Source organism: Mesoplodon bidens (assembly GCF_964165515.1).
Source record: "Mesoplodon bidens genome assembly, chromosome: 2".
Taxonomy (NCBI): domain Eukaryota; kingdom Metazoa; phylum Chordata; class Mammalia; order Artiodactyla; family Ziphiidae; genus Mesoplodon; species Mesoplodon bidens.
Genome location: NC_138177.1, coordinates 182,748,489 through 182,771,374, shown reverse-complemented (window position 1 = coordinate 182,771,374; position 22,886 = coordinate 182,748,489). Strand labels below are relative to the sequence as shown.

The 22,886-nt window shown below is 55.3% G+C and overlaps 2 protein-coding genes across 3 annotated transcripts; one reads left to right on the top strand and one right to left on the bottom strand.

The window, feature by feature from the left end:
* Positions 1-15,907, top strand: RNF207 (ring finger protein 207). Of its 2 annotated transcripts, none has more exons than XM_081226748.1 (17): positions 1-316; positions 962-1,052; positions 2,279-2,423; positions 2,513-2,594; positions 2,669-2,744; positions 2,823-2,948; positions 3,396-3,442; positions 3,704-3,776; positions 3,843-3,911; positions 4,432-4,500; positions 4,585-4,682; positions 5,429-5,615; positions 5,787-5,972; positions 6,245-6,296; positions 6,617-6,734; positions 11,128-11,208; positions 15,202-15,907. In XM_081226748.1, the coding sequence occupies exons 1-17, from the start codon at positions 126-128 to the stop codon at positions 15,416-15,418; spliced, it is 1,908 nt and encodes a 635-aa protein (XP_081082874.1). In that variant the 5' UTR covers positions 1-125; the 3' UTR covers positions 15,419-15,907. The 2 variants fall into 2 exon arrangements, with proteins under 2 accessions (XP_081082874.1, XP_081082875.1); XM_081226749.1 differs by lacking the exon at positions 15,202-15,907 and adding an exon at positions 12,351-13,204.
* ICMT (isoprenylcysteine carboxyl methyltransferase) lies at positions 15,466-22,752 on the bottom strand. Its single transcript, XM_081226750.1, has 5 exons — positions 22,503-22,752; positions 21,569-21,657; positions 20,485-20,654; positions 19,465-19,682; positions 15,466-17,264 (listed from the first exon to the last, which is right to left on the bottom strand). Exons 1-5 carry the CDS (start codon positions 22,695-22,697, stop codon positions 17,082-17,084), a joined length of 855 nt encoding a protein of 284 aa, XP_081082876.1. The 5' UTR covers positions 22,698-22,752; the 3' UTR covers positions 15,466-17,081.
* Positions 22,753-22,886: the final 134 nt, after the last annotated feature.

Genomic DNA, 22,886 nt, shown 5'->3' with positions numbered 1-22,886 from the left:
CTCGCTGCTCCCCGCTCCACGACGGCTGGACGCCGCGCGTGGTCCAGCGGGCCAGGTAGGAGGGAGGCGGCTCCGGGGCAGAGGGGCCGCGGGCGCCCCGCCGCCCTCCTGCGCTGTGCCCGAAGATGTCGGGAGCTATCTTTGCGCCCCTGGAGGGCCCGGGCGCCCTGGACGCGGCGAATGGCCCTCCGCTCGTGTGCCCGCTGTGCCGCGCGCAGTACGAGCACCCCTGCCTGCTGGACTGCTTCCACGACTTCTGCGCCGGCTGCCTGCGCGGCCGCACCGCCGACGGCCGCCTCGCCTGCCCGCTGTGCCAGTGAGTGCCTCGAGCCCCGGAAGAAGGGGGACTGGCCCCGCTGGGCTGGGACCTAGGTGCTGGGAGGGCAAGGCTCTGACTCCCTGTGGAGACGGCTGGGAGAGGCTGCCCGCAGCCTGCACCTCTCTGCCAGAGAACGTGAAGGCTCCAGCCCATTTTACAGATGGGGTAACTGAGTCCTGGGGTTATGGCCCAAGGCCTCCCACAGAAAGTCAGGGGGCAAGGGCGGGCTAGAGTGCGCGTGCTGTCGGATTCAATGCTGCTGGAGTAGGGGATCTCAGCTCAGCGTTTGGACACTCCCAGTAACTCACTTGGGGGTCCTGAAGTCTTCAGTCAACACAAGCAGGTTATGTTGGCTCAAGTTACCCGGGGTGGCCTTAAATTTGCCCAATGCCATGAGAGGGGGTTGAGGGGAGCCTTCTGCCTTTGACACCCTGAGTCGCCAACCCCATCCCAAGATTCCCCTAGGACTGGAAAGGGACAGGGTCAGAGAGCACTGGCTGAGATATTTATAGACAGCAGGCCTGCAGGCATCCCACCTCCCGCCGCCCTATTTTTAGTTCCAGCCTGGAATGTCTGGAGTAGGAAGGGGGTAGGGAGCCTTAGGGAAGGGGCCTCTGGATCTTGGCTGGAGCTTCTCCGCAGACACCAGACGGTGGTGAAGGGCCCCAGCGGGCTGCCTCCGGTGGATCGGCTGTTGCAGTTCCTGGTGGACAGCTCAGGGGATGGTATGGAGGTGGTGCGCTGTGCCAACTGCGACCAGGAGTGCGGCAAGCAGGCAGGGGCGCCTGGGGGTGGGGTGGGGAGCGGAGGGTGCCAGGTTGCACTGTCCTGACGCTTGCAGTGTGCGCCAGGTCATCAGAGGATCACCCATCAGGGCATTCTCCAGCGCCTCTCTAAGGCACCCTGTATCCAGAATGTGGGCCCCATTTCACTGGTGTGGAGACTGAGGTCCAAAACAACTGCCTTGGGCCAACACCAAGATAGTTGCAGGGGTTAAGGCTGTTTCGATTTGGGGGGAGCTTACTGGTCCCCAACTCAGAACACAGTTGTGAACTGGAACAGGAAGGGCATGCCAGGGCACAGGCCTAGGCCAGCCCTCTGGGGTCCGCTGCTACCTGGGTAGCCGTGAGCAGCTATCAACAGCCCAAGGGGAAGTGCCGTTGGGGAGGGGTGATCCTGAAAGACCAGGGAGCAGAGGCCAGGCTTCAGGCTGGACTGTGAAGGGCACGCGAGACTCTCTCTGGCCTGTGGAGGCTGGACCAGGTATTCCGAATCCCAGGAGGATGTCCCTGCAGGAGCAAAAGGTCTGGGAGGGCGGGCGAGTTCTAGAATATGTGCCACGCAGAAGTACAGAGATAACCAGCAGGAGGTGAGGGGCTGGAGGTAGGGAGAGCGTGGGGGAGGAAATGGCCTTGAGTGCCAACGTAGGAAGTTGGGGGTCTGTGCTTTCATAGCCATTGCTGGGGTCAGTGCCCTGGACTCTCAGCCCTGGGGAAGGGCACCTGCAGGTCTTCACTCCTTTTCCACTCCCAGCCAAGTTCCCACTCCAGATGGCAGGCCTAGGCATCCATGTGGCTACTATTGAGGGTGCCAAAGGGGGGCTTCACCCACACACAGGCGTACACATACGTTTTTGTTATAGGTGAAATGTTTTGCAAATGCAGTGCCTGCCCTCCCCACAACCCCACGTAACCCCCTCCGCAAGACCGTCCTGGGTAACTGCCCCTTACTGACCTACTTACCTACTCTCTGAGCCTCAATATTCTCGTCTGTAAACTGGGTACATGAGAGCGCTGCGCGTTGGGGTTACATGAAAGGGCTGCATGTGACCGCGCGCCTGCCCCAGGCTGGGGCCAAGACGCACAGCCATGACGTGAGGAGGCTGCAGTTCCCTCGCGGGCTGTGATCGGGATCAGGCGCCCAGTTCACGGGCGGGTTGAGCCCGAGCTCTGTCCGCAGGACGCAGAGACCACGTACTTCTGCAACACGTGCGGTCAGCCGCTGTGCGCGCGCTGCCGCGATGAGACGCACCGGGCGCGCATGTTCGCGCGCCACGACATCGTGGCCTTGGGCCAGCGCAGCCGCGACGTGCTCCAGAAGTGCAGTGAGTGCGGCGTGCCGGATGGGGACCAGCGCTGGGCGGGGATGGGGGCGGGCACCGGCCGGAGCCCTCACCGCCGCCCACCGCCGCAGCACTGCACGCCGAGCCCTACATCATGTTCTCCACCGACAAGAAGTCGCTGCTGTGCATCCGCTGCTTCCGGGACATGCAGGGGTGGGTAGAGGGCGCGGGAGGTGAGGGGGCTGGAGGGTGGCCCGGAGCAGGGCTCATCAGCGGGCTCCCCGTAGGGAGAGCCGGGCTCACTGCGTGGACCTCGAGTCGGCGTACATGCAAGGCTGCGAGCGGCTGCAGCAGGCGATGCTGGTGAGCGCGGGGTGCCCGGCGCGCCGGGGCGGGGGTTGGGAACGCACGCCCACAAGGCTGAGGCCGCCCTGTCCCCAGGCGGTGAAGGCCCTGCAGACCGCCACCCGGGAGGCCATCGCACTGCTGCAGGCGATGGTGGACGAGGTGCGACGCAGCGCGGCGGATGAGGAGGCCGCCATCCACGCCCTCTTCGGCAGCATGCAGGTGAGGGGTAGGGGGGACTAGACAGCCACAGGTTGAGCATCCTTATCAGCCATGACCGGTGCCCGGGACACAGGGCAGGCCCCTCCCCCCGCCGGGGCCCTTGTGGAGTTTCCAGTGTAGCAGGGCAGCAAGCCTTGAGCTACTTTCAGAAGTTACTTAATCGTGGTTGCCAGGAGAGTTCTAGAGGTGGAGCACGGGCCTGCCCCAGGCTGGCGCTGGTGGTGAGAGGGGGTCAGGGAAGACTTCCCCCAGGAGGTGACATTTAAGGTGAGGGCACCAGGGCTCTCAGGCAGTGAGATGCAAGAAGGAGGTGGCTCGGGCAGCAGGGCTGGTGGGCTGGAGAGAGCCAGCCTAAGCAGCTGTGTGGCTGGGGCCCAGGGGACTGGGAGAGGGCTGGGAGGTGGCAGAGCCGAGCTTGCCCAGTCAGTAGCAGACCTTCCCTCCCAGGACAAACTGGCAGAGAGGAAAGCGCTGCTGCTGCAGGCTGTGCAGAGGTGAGTGGTGGCGTGCTCTCCATCCCCTGCCCCTTGACCTCCAGACACCTACCTCATAGCCTGGGCAGGCGCCGGCCCACCCTGGAGAGCAAGACATCAGGTGTCTACCGGTGAGGAGGAAAGCTCAGGGCTCAGGGAAGGGGTGCCAAGGAAGGATGCACAAAGCTGGTGGGGAGATGGAACCACCCAGTTCTGAGCCCGCCCCCAAGTGGGGGTGGGCAGCCCTCCCCTTGGAGATGAGGCTGCCTGCTCCTCCCCCAGCCAGTATGAAGAGAAGGACAAGGCCTTCAAGGAGCAACTCTCCCATTTGGCTACTCTGCTGCCCACCCTGCAGGTAAGGGGAGCTGGGGGCGCAGGGCCGGGCACCCAGCCCAGGCACTGAGCCGTGTCCCTCTCGCAGGTCCACCTGGTCATCTGCTCTTCCTTCCTCAGCTTGGCCAACAAGGCTGAGTTCCTGGACCTGGGCTATGTGAGTGCCCACAGCTTCTGTGTCTCCCCCGCTCCCCACCAGGAATCCACCCTGCACACCAGAGCCCCCCACCTCAGGGCTGGGCAGCCTGTTACCTGGAGGCTGGACCAGGGGGTTTTTGGGTGGCCCCCTCTCCCACACCATCATCTACAAAACATTTAGGGGCTAGCTGAATCCCTTTTAAGAGGACAGCAGGGAATTCCCTGGCGGTCCAACGGTTAGGACGCCACCCCGTTCAATCCCTGGTGGTCGGGGAACTAAGATCCCGCAAGCCACGCAAAGCGCGGCCAAAAAATAAATAAATAAATAAGAGGACAGCAAAGCCCAGAAGGGAGCATAAGCCTCCTCCCCCAAAGTGCAGAGTGTCTACTGGAGTCCAGACCCCCCCAGTCTTTCCTGTGGATTTGGGGGCAGGGGTGGTGTGGAAGGATCGGATGGCAGGTGAAATCCTAAAGACGGACGCGTCCTCGGGTCCTCCCGCCTCCCTGTCACCCCCACGCCCCCACCCACCTGAGCGCAGGAGCTGGTGGACAGGCTGCAGGGCATCGTCACGGGGCCTCATCGCCTACGGCCCGCGCAGAGCAGCAAGGTGGGCGGGGCCGCGGGGTGGGCCGGGCCGGGGGCGGAGGCCCGCGGAGTATGGAGCTGCCTCACGAGCTCGTCCGCCCCCCAGATCGCCAGCGACCACCGCGCCGAGTTCGCGCGCTGCCTGGAGCCGCTGCTGCTGCTGGGACCGCGCCGGGCGGCGGGTGCCGGGGGCGGTACCAGCACGTGAGCCGCAGGGGCGCCGGGACCGGGAAGGGGATACGGGCACAAGGTCCCCGTTGGGGTGGGGGCCGCCCTTCCCAGATCGCCGAGCTCCCCGCGCCGCGTCTGGGCTCCAAAGACGTCCACGCGGGAGGGAGAGTCCGCCCGGCCTGGAAACAGCCGTCGGGGCCGCCCTGGATCGGAAGCCCGTGGCTGACCTGGAGTGGAGCCAGGCCAGGGGTGGACAGAGGGACTCAGGGGCTCCCCCAACCGCCGCCGCTGCACCCGGACTGGGGTGTCTAAGCCCTGAAAGGAAGGGGTAGCTTAGGGTGGGGCCTGGGTCTCCAGAAGCCTCAGGGGGTGTGACTTCCGCGGTGGGGGGGGGCCAGTCTAGAGAGCTGGAGACCCCCGGGGGAGTTAGGAGAAATGCCTAAGCTGGATATGTCTGCTAAGAGCTCCAGGGCCCCAGGCAAGGGATACTGGACATCAAGCCAAATTTGCAAGGTCCAGTGTGTGTGAGTGAACATACTGTCCGAGGACATCCTGGTGGACTCTTCTGCATACTGGCGTCACCCTCAGGATTTTTTAAAATACCCTGCTGATGTCACTGGTCTTGGGTGTACACAGCCTTGCATCAGGTTTTTTCAGAGCTCCTGCGTGGTTGTGGTGTGCAGCCTGGGGTGAGAGGGCTGAGAACGCGCTGGGAGCCTGGGGGAAGGGAAGACTCTCTGGACCCCCCACATCTACATCCACACTAGTTCTCTCCCCAGGCTAGCAGGGGGCTCGGGCCCCAAGGTGCTGATGGGGCCCAGCTGCCCCTCCCCCGTGGGAAAGATGTTGGGGTCACCGGTCCAAAAGCCCACGCTGCACCGGTCCATCAGCACCAAGGTGCTGCTGGCAGAGGGCGACGATTCTCCCTTCACGGAACACTGCCGCCACTTTGAGAACTCCTACCGGGTGAGGGGGCCAGGGACCTGCCAGCTGGGAAAGGCCCCACCCCTTCTCGCCAAGGTGCAGTGGCCAAATCTAGTCCTGGCCACCTGGCCTGCAAGCCGTCCCTCCACCAAGGCTCCTGCAGTGCACCCAGCCTGCAGGAAACACAGGCACTGACGCAGTCTCTCCCCGCAGCGCCTGCAGGCAGAGATGCAGAACCTGAAGGACCAGGTACAGGAGCTGCACCGGGACCTCACCAAGCACCACTCGCTCATCAAGGCCGAGATCATGGGTGATATCCTGCACAAGTCCCTGCAGATGGACACGCAGATCGCCTTGGAGTATGCTTCCGTGGAGGGCATGAGAGCAGTCTTCCAGGAGGTAGCCCTTCCTGAGGAACCTCCCTCCCCTGCAGCCCCACCTGTCAGCATGTACATGGGCTACCCCAAGACGGGAAGGGGGAGGAGGACCTTGGCCTGGTGCCCCAGGAGGCCCTGGTGTGGCAGGCCCTGGAACCTGGGCCTTTGCTGCCTGGAACCACGTGAACTGGCTGGGAGCGCCCCATGGCTCTGAGTAGCTAGAGGACAGAAATGCTGCCAAGGGAAATTCCACCTCACAGCCACGTGCGATATCCAACTTACTTTCTCTTTCAGATCTGGGAGGAATCCTACCAGCGCGTGGCTAACGAGCAGGAGATTTATGAAGGTCCCGGGCAGCTGCTGGGCGCACCCCCGTCCTGGAGCTGACCCACATGCTTTCAGGGGCAGGAAGCCAGTTACCCACTAACCAGATACGAACCCCCGTGCTCTTCCCCCTAGCTCTTGATTTTGCCTCGCAGCTGCTAACTGGCCCCCAAATGATATATCTGAGATCAGGGTTCAGTAAGTAGGATGCCTTCAGGCGTCTTACCTCACTCTTTAATTAGAGGTAATCACTGAAATAGTTGGGTTATTTAGATGGTTCAAGGCTGGAGAGTAAGAATTTGAAGTCAACAAGACCTAACGCTCTGGCCTGGTCCCCCACAGCCCAGCTCCATGACCTTCTCCAGCTGAAGCAGGAGAATGCCTACCTGACCACCATCACCAAGCAGATCACGCCCTACATCCGCTCCATTGCCAAGGTGAAGGAGCGGCTAGAGCCCAGGTGAGACCAGGGAGTATTCCGGGGGAACCAAGACGCTTCAGAATGTGCGTAGGAAAGGTGCCACACCTCTGGAAGAGCCCCTTTCAGGAAAGTCAGTGGGCCAGGTCATGAAGGTTTAATCAGGGCATCTGGGAGGACCAGGTGCTGGACATCTGCCAAAACACAGAATGAGCAGGCTGCTCTGAGTTTCTGCTTTTAAGCACACAATTGCCCATCTCTTTACACCTTGGGGGTGTAATGAGGGTCCTCAGCTGATCCAGACAGCAGGACACAGAGGAAAGAGAACTTCCCCAGTACATGGTTAAGACAAGTTTAGATAGGAACCTGGACCAGGCTCTCAGCACCATACTTGGGCACTGGAGGTGTTACAGTGGCAGAGGATTTTTGGTGGCAGGTCCTCAATGTGCCTGCCTCTCAAGTCTGAGCCCCACGGTGGTTGCCCTGTAGGGCTGGTACACCGTGGTCAACCTAGCCTCTCCCTCCACCACCCTCCAGGGGACTCCATTTGCCTCACTCCAGAGTGAGATCTCCTGATTCCCATATGAAAACGTGTCCTCTTTCATGGTCTGGTGGAGCCCATCCCCCAAGCAGCTCCTTGAGAAAGGGTACAGAGAAGGGACATGTTTTGAACAGCGTAAGGCTGCAATATCTTTATTCTGCCTTTGCACTTGACTGATAGTTTTGCTGGGTATTGAATTCTAGTTGGAAATTCTAAATTGGAAATGATTCTCCTTCGAAGGCATCACTCTATTGTCTTCTAGCTTCCAAGGTTGTCTTTGAGAAGTTTGAAGGCATTCTGATTCCTAATCCTTATAATGTGACCCACTTATTCTCCTTATTTATTTATTTATTTTAATATTTATTCATTTATTTATTTCGGCTGTGCCGGGTCTTAGTTGCAGCACGTGGGATCTTTAGCTGCGGCATGCGGGATCTTTAGTTGCGGCATGCGGACTTCTTAGTTGCAGTATGTGAACTCTTAGTTGCAGCATGCATGCGGGATCTAGTTCCCCAACCAGGGATCGAACCTGGGCCCCCTGCATTGGGAGCACAGCGTCTTACCCACTGGACCACTGGGGAAGTCCCCACTTATTCTCTCTTCAGAAGCTTGTGGAATCTTCTCTGCTCCCAGTGTTCTGAAATTTCACATTGGTGAGGGTTTAGTTCCATCCATTGGGTACCAGTGGGTCCTTTCAATCTGGAAATTCATGTCCTTGTTTGGGCATATTTCTTCTTGAACTGGTTAGTTGATTTTCTCCACTTTTTCTCTTTCTGGAATTCTTATTGGGTATTGGCCTTCCGGGGCCGGCCCTCTGATTTACCATCTCTTTTCAGTCTTGTTTTCCACCTCTTCATCTTTTTGCTATACTTTCTGGGAGATTTCCTCTCTTATCTTCTGGCTCTTCTACTTAGTTCTTCATTTTTGAAGAAAATTTCCAAGAGCTCTTTTAAATGTTTTAAATTGTTTTTCATTTCCAAAGAGGCGTTTTTGGTACCCTGACTGCTCTTGTTACACAGCATTCTGTTGTTTCATGGACAGAATATCTTACCCCTTTGGGGGCGATAGATGTTTTTTTGCTTTTGTTTTTTTCCTTCTCCCTGAAGTCTGTTTCCTCCAAGTTACTTTTTGTTTATTTAGGTTTCTACCTTCCCTGTTAAAGGCTTTTCTCAGCTGTCAGGACATCTTTGATTACCTCTTCATGTTAGGAGTGGGGGTGGAGAGCAGGCTGGAAGCTCTGAGCACATGGGCGGTGCTTCGGGGTAAGGGATCTGGGTGGGCAGCGTTTTTTGTTTTGCTTTATCTTACTTTTGATGCCCCAAGGTCAGTTTTAGATCTTTGCCCAGTTTCCCTCCTGGGGAAGGGAGTATCTGTATGCACAGCTGGTTTTCTGTCTTTCAGTAGTTCTCACGGTGTGTCGCACCCTCCCAGAGACTAACCCTAACCCTTCAGTATTGGGGGTGGGGGCAGCGGTTCGGAGGTAGGGATCTTGACCTTCATCATCCTATTTCAGTCCCACCCTCCTACTTGCAGAGGCATCCGGGCTGCCCGTTCCTGGGTCCCCTGAGGATTCTGTGGGGGGAACTGGTCGGGCCTCCGCTGCTCGGGTCTGCTGAATTGGTGACCGTTGTCTACATGCTCTCCAGTTCCAAAATTTTGCTGTTATCCTTTCCTGCTGTCAACCTGGAGAGGCTTTTTCCCCCTCATTGTTTTGGTCCCTTTACTAGTTTTAATGAGTTTGGGGAAGAAGGAAAATTAGAGTGTGTGTGTGTGTGTGTGTGTGTGTGTGTGTGTGTGTGTGTGTGTGCAATCGCTGTATTAATCCAGAACAACCAAGCCACCTTTAAAGTGACTATTTTAACACGTCACACCGAGAGGTTGCACTCATCATGCCTTTTGCACAATTTTGATCAAATCCCTGTCCAGCCAGGACTAGTTACAGCGTCCTCCTAAGCTGACTTCACTAAGCAGTTTACTCCAGATGCTGTGTGATTCCACTTATAAAACCTCAAAACCAGGCAGAACTAACCTCTGGTGTTAGCAGTTGAGATTGGGATCATCCTGGGGGGCCTCCGGGTGGAGGTGACATGCTGGTGCCGCCTACCCAGCCTGTTCACGCCGTGTGCCCGCTCTAAGCCGTGCTCTTACCATCGGCGTCCTTTCCCTTCTGTGTGCTCTGCTTCGGTGAGCAGCTGGCTTCAAGTAGGTGCTCCTGCCTGCCTGCAAGGGGCAACACCCCGGCAGAGTCACATCTCTGTGGGGAAGTGGCATCCATGCTTGGTGTCAGCACACGGAAAGCTCGGGCAGGAGCGCAGCTCCTGGAGGTTTGGGGCAAGCAGGGAGGCTGCCTCTAGCCTTCTTCACGGCACCACTTTCCAGGTATCTGGAGCTGCCCTCCCACTGCTGCAACTCACACCAACCCCACCCACCAAATCTGCTCTTGTTCCCACCATCAGCAACCTGTCTGGCTACATCCCTTGGCCTCGGAGCAGCACTCGTGAGCCTGGACTGTCTGTCACCTGCATCACACTCTTCTTTTGCTTCTGAGACGCCCCACACTCCCAGTTTGGTTTTCCTCCTGCCCCTCCAGCTGTTCCTGCTGCTTCTGTTTTTTTTAAAGGGAAAGAGAACCTTTTTTTAAATTTTATTTATTTTAATTTATCTTTATTTATTTATTTGGTTGCACCAGGTCTTAGTTGCGGCTCGCCGGCTGCTTAGTCGTGGCATACGAACTCTTAGTTGCAAAATGCATGTGGGATCTAGTTCCCTGACCGGGGATCGAACCCGGGCCCCCTGCATTGGGAGCGCAAAGCCATAACCACTGGGCCACCAGGGAAGTCCCCCAGCTGTTCCTTCTTAGTCTCTTTGGCTTGGCTCTGCCTCCTTGGCTCAAGGCCCAAACGTCAGTTTTCCCCAGGGCTCAGTCCCAGGCATTCTTCTCACCCTACGCCCTCTCCTTAAGGGGCTTCACCCAGTCTCCTGGCTTTAAAACCCCATGGTATTGCAGATGACCCCCAATCCCCCTGCCCAGCACAGATGTGCCCAAGCTCTAGACTCATCTCCAAGTGCCCCTTCCTGGGAGAGTCTCCTCTTGGTGGTCTCAGGGCACCTCAAACCCCACAATGGCCCCGAACTTGGTTTCCTCCCCCCCGAACATGCTACTCCTGTTTCATCTCGGTGAAGGCATCACAGTCACCCAGGTGCTCAAGTAAAAAGCCCAGGAGACTTGGATTCCTTTCTTTCCCTCACCCCTATTGCCAGCCCATCCTCAAGTCCTGTTGACTCAACTGTCTTGGTCCACCTGCTTTGTCTCCACTGTGACCCTCAATCCAAGCCGCCGTTGTCAACCCCCGCACCCTGGCCCCTCCAGCATGCCACAGTCAGTGGTCTTTCTAAAGCCTATCATGATGGAGCCTGAAAGTCCTTTTGGGACCCTCTCTGCCCACCTCTGACCACGTCGGCCCCTCCCCACACCGCAGGCACAATGGCCTTTCAGTCCCGCACAGAAGCTAGACTGGCTGCCACTTCCCTGCCTCTGCCTGGAATGTTCTTGCTTCGTCTTGTTCCATGGACCTCATCACCCAGGTCTCAGCTTGCACGTCAGCAGGGAGGCCTTCCCAAACAACCCTATTGAAAGCAGGTCTCCCTGTCACCCCCCATCATCCGTCCCGCTGGGCCTCCTTCCCACCCTTGGCGTGTCTCCCCCCGCAGAACGGGTCTCCCACGAGAGCAGGGCCCAGCCTCTCTCGTCCACTGCCGTGGCCCTGGCCCTCGGTAAATGTTTGAGGCCCTAAGTGTTTGCTCAAGTTTCGTGTTTGTGCCGTGAGCCTAAGCACACGCAGCGGGCTGGCTCTGCTGCATCCAGATTCCTGGGAACTGCTTTCTCTCACGCAGGTTTCAGGCCCCTGTGGATGAACCGTCAGACCATCTACAAAACACGCACGATGATGGCGTGAACGGCGAGGCCCAGGCCAGGTAAAGTGAGTCTTTCCAACCTGAGCGGGCAAACGATTTCATCTCAGAGACAGATACAGGTGACAAAGACTGACCTCTGGTTTTCTTTTGGTCCCAACTTGCCACTGACCAGCTCTACGGCCTCAGCTGGGCCTCAGTGTATAAAATACAGGGTCAGAGGGGTTCTTCAACTGGGCGGTGCCTTCAAACAAATGACCTCGTAGATGACAGATGTGACCTTGATAGACATGACGTGAGGTTTATAACTAGGGACAGCCGTGGCTGCCGCCTGCCCAACCCACACCTCTGAGAGCGCAGGCTCCTACGCCACTGCGACTCGAGAAAAAGGGATCGAGGGTTACTTCTTCCTGTGGGAGAGCATTACTACGCACTGGAGCCACAGTGTTTGCCGAAATAATTGCCAGAGGGGGAAAAGAATGTGCAATAACAGATGTGTCACTGTCACAGGCTGATCTTTTTGTATTTCTCTGGAGTTGTAGAAAGTCAGAGCTAAAAGGGCCTGGGGGTGGGGAAAGGTCTGCTGCACCTAGAGCCACCACGGGGTTGGTGACAGAGCAGAAAGCAGCCCTACCCCCCCCAGGCACTATGCTTCAGGGGAGGGTCAAGTCAAAGGGCAGGGTCACCACAAGCCACTGAAGCGGTCTGCACTGCTGATGTTTTGGCAACTAAAAGCCATCAGAAGCGAATAAGAATCCTTTAGGAGGGGCTTCCCTGGTGGCGGAATGGTTAAGAACCCGCCTGCCAATGCAGGGGACACGGCTTCGAGCCCTGGTCCGCGAAGATCCCACATGTTGCCGAGCAACTAAGCCCGTGCGCCACAACGACTGAGCCCGCACTCCAAGAGCCCGTGCTCCGCAACAAGAGAAGCCACCGCAATGAGAAGCCCGAGCACCACAACGAAGAGCAGCCCCCGCTCGCCACAACTGGAGAAAGCCAACGAAGACCCAATGCAGCCAAAAATAAATAAATTTATTTAAAAAAAAAAAAGAATCCTTTAGGAGATAATGTAGTTAAGGTCCTATCACCCGCTGGTGCCTTCCCGGAAGGCTGGCCATTCTGAAAGCCTCTGCCTGGGTGGATTTTAGCGCTGGGACACAGTGAGGCGGGGAGCAGAGAGGAGCTCACATTAAGTGTTTCTTTAGGAATGATCCAGTGAGTGTCTCGGAGAGGAGAGAGAAGACCTCAGAGCCGAGAAACAGCCGGACCCTGAGCAGCCTCGCAGAAGAGCCTCCACTGAAAAATAAAGATTCTCACAGACCCAAACCGAAAAACGGGGGCGACGTCCCCACATGGAGAGAGCGCCCAGCTTAGCATGGGACGGCTCCCGGAGGTCGGGCGTTTTACAGCATGCACATCAAGGCTGGAATATTTAAGAAAAGGCGCTTCCCATCGTGATTTTCTGTTTAATGTGTAATAATCATGTATCAGCAGTAAAACCCAGACACTCTCTGCCAGGTCCCAATTTCAGGTTCTCTGGCTTGAGCTAGACTTCGTGTTGCCCCGAATCTTGGTCCTCATCAGGGTGACTCGGGACGGCATCCCCGTCCGCGTGGAAGATGTTACATGAGTGAACGTCCAGCCCGAAGCCCCTCACTCCTCCGGCCCCTCCCTGGCGTGTGTGTGCTAGTCCCGTGAGCACCCGCTGGGGTGGGGTGTGCACCCGTCTGAACTTCGGGTGATGAGACTCGCCCACTGTGCAGCACCTGCCCTACCACAGAGGAATCCGGCTCCGCCTGAAGCACAGCCCCACTGTTAACCGGGCGCCGCTGGAAAGTTCCACCGCTAATCTGAGCGCTGACTCAGCAGAGGGGAAAAAACCCTTTGTTCCAGCTTTTCTCACCGTAGGGCCAGGGCTGAGCGCGTAAAGCAACGCAGTAGCACCTGGTGGCCTGCACGGCAGGAGATGGCCTCCGTCACGACTTCCCCACCGCTGTCCCCGCCTGCTGTCACTGCTGTGTTCACCTTCTACTGATATTAAAGCACGATTCACCAGCAACTTCGCTCTAGTGGTTTTCCACTCCTACCCAGTACCCATTTTATCAAGCGGAACTTAAACAAAACGCTTAAAAAAGAAAATGAACCTGCATGACCTAAAATGTAAAGTTTTGGAGGCAAAATGATGCCCAAAGAATCATGCTTTAAGCAAACGTCAGCTTGATTCAGTGGTTCAAACAGCGAGTGGCTTCTACGTGCCAGGTAGGCCTGCAGGTCAATACACTGACCCATCCGCCACATCAATACCCAGCACCTCCACACCTGCTCTGTCAAGAGCACCGACGTTCCCATCCCAAACCTCCACGGTAGCCGGGGGGGCTGGAGGAACTTGTCATTACAAACTGGTTAGAGGTAGGACTTCAGAACAGAATCGAGGAGGCAAAACACATCTGGTTTTACGCTGTAGGTTTTGGACATCTCTTAGCCAGAAGCAAAAAGACCTTAAGAGTTTCTGGGGTCCTCCCTGGTGGTCCAGTGGTCAAGACTCTGCACTCCCAATGCAGGGGGCCCGGGTTCGGTACCTGGTCAAGGAACTAGATCCCGCGTGCCACAACTAAAAGATCCTGCATGCTGCAACTAAGAGCCGGCACAGCCAAATAAATTAAAAAAAAAAGTTTCTGAATCCCACATATACTATTGTTCATAGTGAAATCAAGTACAGTTTTATTTAAGAATTGGAAATAATTTCTGTGAAAGAAGATCCAATATTTAAATAAACATTTCTGCATGTAAAAAAGAAGAGTAATTACCCCATTAGGTTACTCTCCTAGCTTAAGCTATGGGACAGTCCCGCAGGGGCAAGCGCTTGGGACCGAGCCCAGACAGGGCGTCAGGCCTCCACCGCGGGGCACAGGGAGCAAGGCTCTCCCACCATGCCAGACAGGCTGGGGTCGCCTGGCCTCACCAAGTCACTGCAGAAGCAAAACACAGAGGGAGAGCACAGCTATCTAAGGCAGTGAGAAAGTGCAGCGAAGGGACAACGGTTCACTGTTCCTGTCACAGAGGGGCTGCGACCAAACGGAGCTGCAGTCGAGACCCTACGGAACCCCACCTGTCAACACAACCGGTTGGTTTAGCGACGTTTCCCCATCACGTTAATCACCCAGAGTGCTAAATAAGTGGAAGGGATTAATAAAGTTCACTTTGTAGGCTTATGCAGTTTACGACAACGAAGGGCTGGCGGGGTGCGCTGCCTTCTGCCCTCTGCCAGGCTCGCCTACAACCTCGTTTCCGTAAACTGCCATTCCCGGCCCCAGCCTGCAAACCCTCGTGAAATGTTTCATTTTGCACTGCTTCAAAATAGCTTTGTTCTGTGCAGTGCCTATCTTCCATTTCAGAGTCTCCGCTTTGAAACCTGCAATGGAAACAGAAATCTCCTGACGGTTTCTTAATTGGAGGGAACCGGCGATGTGGCCTTTACCCAAAATAAGCTTTTGGGAATACCCAAGAAGCCTATACCCCATTGACCTGATTCTTTTCCTGTGCGCCGTCACTGCTGAATTTATGAAGTTAAAAATAGCCTGAAGACCTCAGTGCAGATGAAAGTCAATCACTTGCCAAATGTTGCCCCTACGTAGTTCATCTTTGATCCCAAGTAACTGCGGACTCCCGCCCTGGGTTACAAATCAGGGTGACGACTTGCTTGTGGAACTGCTGTTTCAGGCAGAGCAGAATGTCCCGTCCAGCCCAGGCATCTCCCTGCCGACACCAGGGCCTGCCTCCTGAGCTCCAGGCCTGGCAGGCAGGCGGAGGAAGGACAGACCGTCAGAGGCCAACACCTCCGGTCTCACTGCCCGCAAAGCCAGGGTCCTCACTAGCTCCTCTCCATCTGCTCAAGAGACGACTTCACGACCCCCAGTGGTAATGAAAGCTGGGTCCCAACCTGCTAGATGCAGCAAGAAAGGACTTTCCCTCAAGGAGCTGGGGGTGGCCGCCAAAACCCCAGCTACACGACCTCCTCAGTTTTGCAATCCTATTAAGTGGAGTTTATTTCACTAGGAGTGGTCTGCGCAACAAGTTTAGCACGGATTCAAGTCCCCAAACACAGGGAGTGCACGTTGATGTCCCACCGGGCAGTGTTCCCGCCAGAAGAATCTGCCACGAGACTCTGGCTGCTGCCTGGGTTTTCTGCCTGCGAGACCTCAGGAGGCCGAGGCTGGAATCTGTCTGGTCCTCAAACCAGCAAATGTCTCACCTGTCACCGATGAACCTGTAAACCTCTTTGGTATATATAAGGATGAAAAAACTAATTAGGCCAGGAAATCTAGAAATAAGTTAATATTTTGAGTTGGTAAAACGCTTTTTTGAACACACATTTCCAGTATCTGGTACAGTGAATCAAGTGTCCATTTTTGTGTAACTCATGCAATATTCGTTTCGTTTACGTCGTCTCTGTCACCAAAGTATTAAAAACGTTTGACATTGTTCTTCTAAGTCTTCACAAGACCCCTGCGAGGTAGGTGGTATTGACCCCATCCTACAGATGGGGAGGTCTAGGCACGGAAAGGTTTAGTGGCTCCTTGAAAACCGCGTGGCGTGGCGTGGCGTGGCATGGCGGCGCTCCAGCCAGGGGCCGATGCCACCTGATTCACGCTCTGTTGGTGCCACTGCAGGACTGCATGGAAGGAAGTCACACTGAGAGCAGGTTGCTCTCTGGTCCAGAATTCAACAAGGGTCTCAAAGCTTATATGTTTGACTCGTAAAGCCAACCAATCTTCCCGAACTTGAAAAACAAAAGTACTGACTAAATCTCAGCTGGGATTATTTGCCCTATTTTTCTCATGAGTTGGCTTGCTTGAATGTCATAGTTGTTTATGCTCAAACCCCTTTGGAAAAGACAGTTTGAAATGGCATTAGGGGCGGTGGAATTTTGAGAACAGAACGTAGAAATCAACGGTTAACAGACTTAAGTCAAAACACAAAAATATAAGCTACGATAGAATAAGAATAAACCCCAAGTAAACGGAGAGCAGTATTTCTCAGCGTTTAACAATGCCCTGCACAGAGCAGGTGTCCAGGAAGCATTGTTTTGGATAAAGGAGAAATGACACATCTTTGACATGCCTGTCACTGGTAACAGCCCCCTTTTGGGAGCAGCCAGGACCCAGGAAAGCCACAGGGGCCCACACTGTCCCTGGCCCGGGGAGCCCTGGTAACACAAAGCATCAGCTGAGTCACCTGGAGGTGTCTGTGCTGCCTTTCTGCCAAACGAAATGTGGGGCTCACACGCCAAGCGAGTCCCCTGAGTTCATACTGCTGTTTTTGAAAACAGATAAGTAAACATGATGAGATGTATGAAGAGCCAAAGTGCCTTATAAGGAAGTGTCTTTAAAACTGTAGAGATGCTCATGCACTTAAGGACAGAAACGGGGAGGTTAAAGCTGTGCTGTTTGTGTGTTTCGGTCAAAGTAAGGATTCTGAATGGGTTTCTAACACTAATAAGTACTGGTGCCCACGTACCCCTCCTGCTGCAGGAGCCTCACTCAGCATCAAGAGTGAGCCCACCTCTCCCCAGGGGTCTTGGTTACAACTTAACACCCCCGGCCTCGTGGGGGATGGAGTGTGGCCTAGGCTCTCCCCAGGCACGTCAGGGGCGCACTGCCAAGTATTGCTGTTATTTGCTTCTTGTCCACCTTTAATCTCTGTCCTACCTTGATGCAGCTCGAGAACAGGCTGCTCCGGGGCAGCGGGGAGGTGGGAGGGGGGGTGGGAGGGGGGGGGTCCTTTGGTCCTAAGGCCTTCTGACCATTTGATCTTGAGTGATATTCCAGAAGAGTAACCGGTGACATACAAAATGATTTAAGAAAGTCCGTTCTGCAGAGTGGCCGGCAGGAAGCAGTTCCCGTCCCACGCTGCCTGGCCTGGGCCGCCCGGGCCTATCATAGCTCCACCTTGACCCCCTTTATGAAAGGCAGGCCCGTGGGCACCCGCTTCTTATACTCCAGGTACTCGTCTCCAAAAAAGTGAATCAGCGAGATCTCCTCCTCCTCTGTCCGGTCGCGGAAGAAGCGCCACACCGTCAGAGCGTAGCTCACGCCGCAGATGGGGTTACACAGCACCACCTGACGAAGGGACACAGGGTTAGTGGACTGGGGTCGGTGTGACCCGAAACCTTGAACTTTAGCGGCATGTGCCGCTCTCCAACGACCACAGAGGACTTCCTGCCAAGGGCCCAAGACACTCCTGAAATATCACTAGGGTCTTTGAGACCCCGAGCCAGGGCGCCATTAACGGAAACCACACCATCCCTTTCCCAACAGGGCTAAACACCCATCACTGCAGCTCTCGTTCGTATGCTTTCCTGTTGTTCCTCTTACCTGAGAGATACCTGAAAACCGGAAGGAAAGAGCAACCTCTTGCATTTCAACCCCCAGGCAGGGGTGCCAGCAACTCCTCCCTCCACCCCCACGCGTGAATTCCCATTCCAAGCACCACTGCCTTCCCGCGTGGCTCCCAGCCTGCCCCCTGCCTAGCACGCTCCCTCCCACCCCACAGCTGCCTGGCCCCCTGCCTCTGGCCCCCGCAACCTTCCTGCGTACGTGCCGTCGATACACTGCTATCAGCTGAGCCCCCAAAACCACTTCTTCCATCAGATCGCTCCCCTGCTCAGAAAGCACGAAGGCCTCAAGCACGCCGCCTCAGCCCGGCTTTGGAAGCCCAGGAAAGCAGCTCCTCAGCCCACTTCCTCTGTGTAGCTCAGGGAGCCCACGGATCCTCCCCTGCCCACTCCGACGGAACCCCGGCCCCCGCCCGGGACGTATGTCTTCCCCACACGGGTGACCTCACTTCTTGTCACCACGGTTTACTGAGCACCTACTGTGGTCCCAGCACATGCCAAGCCCTTTACCAGCAGCCAGTAATCCATTCGACGCCCAGAGCAAGCCTCTTGAGTAGCGCTGCCGCCCCCGCTTAACCCGCAAGGAAACGGAGGCCAATCAGTTGATGTTAGAGCCGGACCGGCCCCACCCGCCCACCAGCGACCCCAGAGCCTGTGCCGCCACTGCCAGCAGACCCTAGAGTGGGGTTTCCCAGTCTCAAGCCACAACCCTTCATGGAGCCAGGAGATCAATCCCGTGCATCCGAAACGGCATTACAAACACTAACAAGATAGGAAACAGAGTGTTTTGTACACAGGGTGAGTGTTGTTCAGGAAATATTTGTGCAGTTGTTACACACACGTGTGTGCTGGGTCATGGTGTAGAAAGATCTATAGCCAAAGAAGTATGAAAAGCTCTCCAGTCCTAGAGCACTGAGGTTTACGAGCACTTACGGCAAATTACAGGATTCCACTACAGTCAATCTGTTCCTGGGAATGTGATCGTTAATGCGGCAGTCTTAAGTTTCAGAGTTGCAAGTTTTCACACAAATGCTGTGCAGTAACCTACTATACCACTGGGGGTCACCAGAGTGCCCCCCCATACCATGCACTGCAATGGGATGCCTGGGGGCCCGGATTGGATGCTCCCGAAGAGGTGATGAGTTTTCTAAGCTCTATCCACATTCTCTGGCCCAGTCCTTCTAGGACTAAGAAAACAGATTCAAGAGACAATGCTCAAGAAACAAGGCTCGGTCTGCAGCCTGTGACAGAGCAAACCTGCACTGCTCACGTTAAACCTGACACATGACCCTGGGCTCATCCACAGCAGCCTCTGATGAAAATCAGCTAAGCTGCCTCTTGAGTGGCAGAGGGCCCTCCCCAGAGCCCCATCTCTGTCCTCATCCCACTGGGATGCTCCAGATCTAAGTTAAAGAGGCAGAAAAGGGGTACGACAGAGCGGGTAACGGCACCTAGAATCGCCGAGAGTTTACAAGCTTAGGACACCCAGATTTTAAGTACATAGCAAAAAATGCTAAAGACTAAATTAGTTCTTTTGACTTTTATTTAACTATCCCTTGAAACATGGCAGGGAACACGTGTACCTATTTAAAAAGGACCAACAGGGAATTCCCTGGTGGTCCAGTGGTTAAGACTCCATGCTTCCACAGCAGGGGGTCCAGGTTCAGTCCCTGCTAAGGGAACTAAGATCCCACCAGCTGCATGGCGAGGCCAATAAATAAAGAAAACTAAACACAACACTTAAAAAAAAAAAAAAAAAGACAATGGAAAAAAAATTTAAAAGACCAACAACTTCGTGAATACACTGAAATCTACTGAATTATACACTTTGAAATGGTGAATTTTATGACATTTAAATTATATGTTGGTTTAAAACATATTTTTTAAAACTTTAAATGAGACCAGTATCGTATCTGATACCATACCTGGGTTCCGATACTCCAGTAAAACCACCCAACATAAGAAGGATGCCGGAACCAAGCGTATACTCCACTTGTCACCAGGGTGTGGGTTTCTGACTTTTCATTCTGCACCACGTGGTTGAAATTGGAACCAGCTGTAAACATGGCCGCTTTCCGCAGACACTCTCCAAAGACCACCATCAGCAGCCCCGTGGCGCTGAGCCACGTGATCTGCTTCAGCTCTGCAGGAGAGGGGTGGTGACAACCGGGGAGTGAAGACCCTGGACTGCTGAGTTCCCCTCCGCATGCTTAAAATTAACCTATGTTTCAAAAGACAGGAACACTAGAACACAAGCTAGTGGGCAATCGGCATCACATTAAAACTTAATTATAAACAAAACACGTTCCCCTAAGTTGTGCTGTTCACCCATTCATGTTAAAACGCCAACAGCCCAGTTAGAGTGTCATGGCAAAGAGCTGACAGGCTCTCATCCACACACACACACACACCCCGCCACACGCTCCCATCCTTCCTCTGGGGACAAAGACAGCTAGCTAAGTGAAGCCGAGAAGGATCCAGGATCTCCCCGCCTTGGCCCTTTACTGAATCTTAGGAACTACATACATTTCATTTAACTTGCTGTGGAAAGTTCAGTGTCAGAGTAGGTTCCAGATGCAGTAGTTTTTGCTCATAAAATTTTTACATGAAATTTCTCAAGTCACAGAAAATGAACAGATCCAAATCTTCTGACTGTAAAACTGGTATTACAGCTATAAGAGGTTGGGACTTCACGTTAAATGGTACACATTACGTCCTGCAAGGCTTAAAGCAAGGCTTAAAGCGGTCAACACATCCTCCGTTCAAAATCCAGAAGCGGAATTCACAAGTGGAGCTTGTCCTTTATAAAGAGCTTAGTGAGGACAGAGGTCTGGGCAAGATCACTCGGGGAGATTAGACCTGAGAGGGGAACCCACGTCACTGTCCTCAGGCCCACGTGGGAGCCACCCATCTCCCCTGCAGAGGGGAAAGTAGGGCACACTGACCTGGCCAGAAGATATTTTCAAGTGTGAACTCTATCCAAGAAGAAAGAGCTGCTACTGTGTACTCCACACTGTGATTCAGGAGAAAGGAATCCAAGGACAGACTCTTGGGATTATTGACTGCTGTGACTAAGTACTCAGAATAGTGGAACAATGACAGGGAGCACATATACCTAGTTAAGAAACAAAAAGAACGAGAGGTAAGCTGGGGCAAGGGAATCAAGTTAGCCTTTAAGTCCAAGTACAGATTTGGTCTGACCTGTCCCTGAATTCGATGATGAGGGTTTGCTGTCACCTGTCTGAGAGGGGACATCAGGCACCCACATGTAGCATCATTCCCTGAGGTTTGCAGAAAGTGGGGTTGTAAAGGGACTATGTTTGTGAATGTCACAGGAGGGAAAAAAATAAAAAAAACCAAAAAACAAAAAACATCGGTTAGGAAGGCACTATGGGCCTTCAGCCTGTTTTAAAATGACACTACACACAGTAAAACATGAAAGAGAGAAGTACCAAAATAAAGTAGTGATGTATGTCGAATACAAAAAATTCGAAAAACTGAAATAATTCCAGCAAAGAAGGATTAGATGGCTCAGAGTATTGATAATAGGAGATAAAGCTTTTTACCTTGAAGCCACTGGTTCATATCCAGGTCAGGGACTAGAAGGCTCAAGGGACTGAAATCATAGTGTAGGGAAAAATCCTACACTGGCCGTGGGGGAGGCACTAGATGTGACCTAATAGAAATTAGAGACGGAAAAGGCCTGTGAAGACGAGCCAGAGCCTTGCCCCTTCCTGTCACTGAGGACCAGTACCCTCTTCTGGGAAGGGCTGGTCACATTACTGAAGGTGCAGCAGATGAGAGCACCTATGGGAAGGGTGCCAGGGAGACCTGTTTCCACCTGCGACAGAAGTAACCAACGGGCACAAGTTCTCAAGGTTCAAGATGCGGGAATCTAGGCAGCTAGAGGCCTCATTCCCTTAGAGCCCTCACTAGCCTTCAGCCAGCCAGGGATGCGGGAATATCACTACTGACCCTCTGATCCGCCCACCCTCACCTCAAAACTATCATTCCCAAAGCACTTCTTACCAGCCAAAGTGATTCCAAGAAGACTGGCTAAAACTTAGCAGCACTCCACAGCCAAACACAAAGCCAAGGAAACAGGCTCGGATGGCTATCTGAAACGGACCCAAAAGAGGATCAGTCACCTGGCTGTTCACAGAGCATACATCCTACTTCCACCCGCAAGTCCATGGAGCCGATTTGCTCAGAGGTTAACAGGGTGAAGCAGGGCTGCCTGGGTTCAAATCCCAAGCCCACCCCTCTATGGCTCTGTGGCCTTAGGCAAGTTACTTAATCTCTCTGGACCTCGGTTTCCCCATCTACACAATGGGGATGACAAGAGTACCTACCTCTGAGGACTGCTGTGAAGATTACCCATGTAAAGCACTTAAGACGAAGTGCTTCGTAAGTAAGGTTTAGCTACCATTACTAGTATGATTGTTACTGTCACTCAGGGCTGTGGGAAAACTGCGTTAAACCAAGCTTATTGGCCGGATTCTCCCAAGTCCATGCAGCGAATCTGGTCGGGGCAGCCGGGACTCTGCGCCCAGCCCCCTCCACGTAACTGCGGGGGCCTCTGACCTCAGACTTGACAGCAGGTAGTTCTCCACACCTTAAATTACATAAAAGAACTCGTGGGCCCGCTCACTCCCCACCCCACGTGCATCTGCCGCAGCTGCTGAACAGCACCAACTGCAACTTCCCACCCACTCCGCCGGGTGCAGGGGGCCCGCGCCCCACGCCCCCCGGGACTGGCAGGGAGGGGGCCCTCCTGCCACCTGAACTCGCAGCTGCTAAAAGACGCGGCCGGGGGAGGCAACTCCTCTCGCGGGCCGCGCTCTCGCCAGACCCGGACCTCGACCCCGGTGGGACGGTGCCCACGCGCCGCGCCCAGCCCGCCCGGCCCCCGGCCCCCGGCCCCCGGTCTCCGCCCCGGCCCTCGGCCCGGCCCGGCCCGCACCTGGTAGCGCGGCGGCCGGTAGAGCAGCAGCAGCAGCGCGTTGAGTCCGGCCACGTAGAGCGCCAGCCCGGTGCGGCCCTGCAGGCCGGCGCGCGTGAGCAGCGGCAGCGCGAGCACCGAGGCGCCCAGCAGGAAGGTGGCGAAGCTGAGGCGCGCCTCGGAGCCCGGCGGAGCCCGCGCCGCGCAGCCCGCCATGGCGCAGGGCGGCGGACCAGCGGGCGGCGGCCCCAACGGTAGCCTGGGGAAACCCGCCCGCCGCGCCTGCGCACTGCGCTGCCGACGCCGGCCGGGAAGGGCAGCCGCCCAGACCTGCGCGCCGCCCGCGAGCTCTCGCGATACCGCCGCGCCGCGCGGCGGGGGCCCGAATTTGACAGGAGCGCCCCG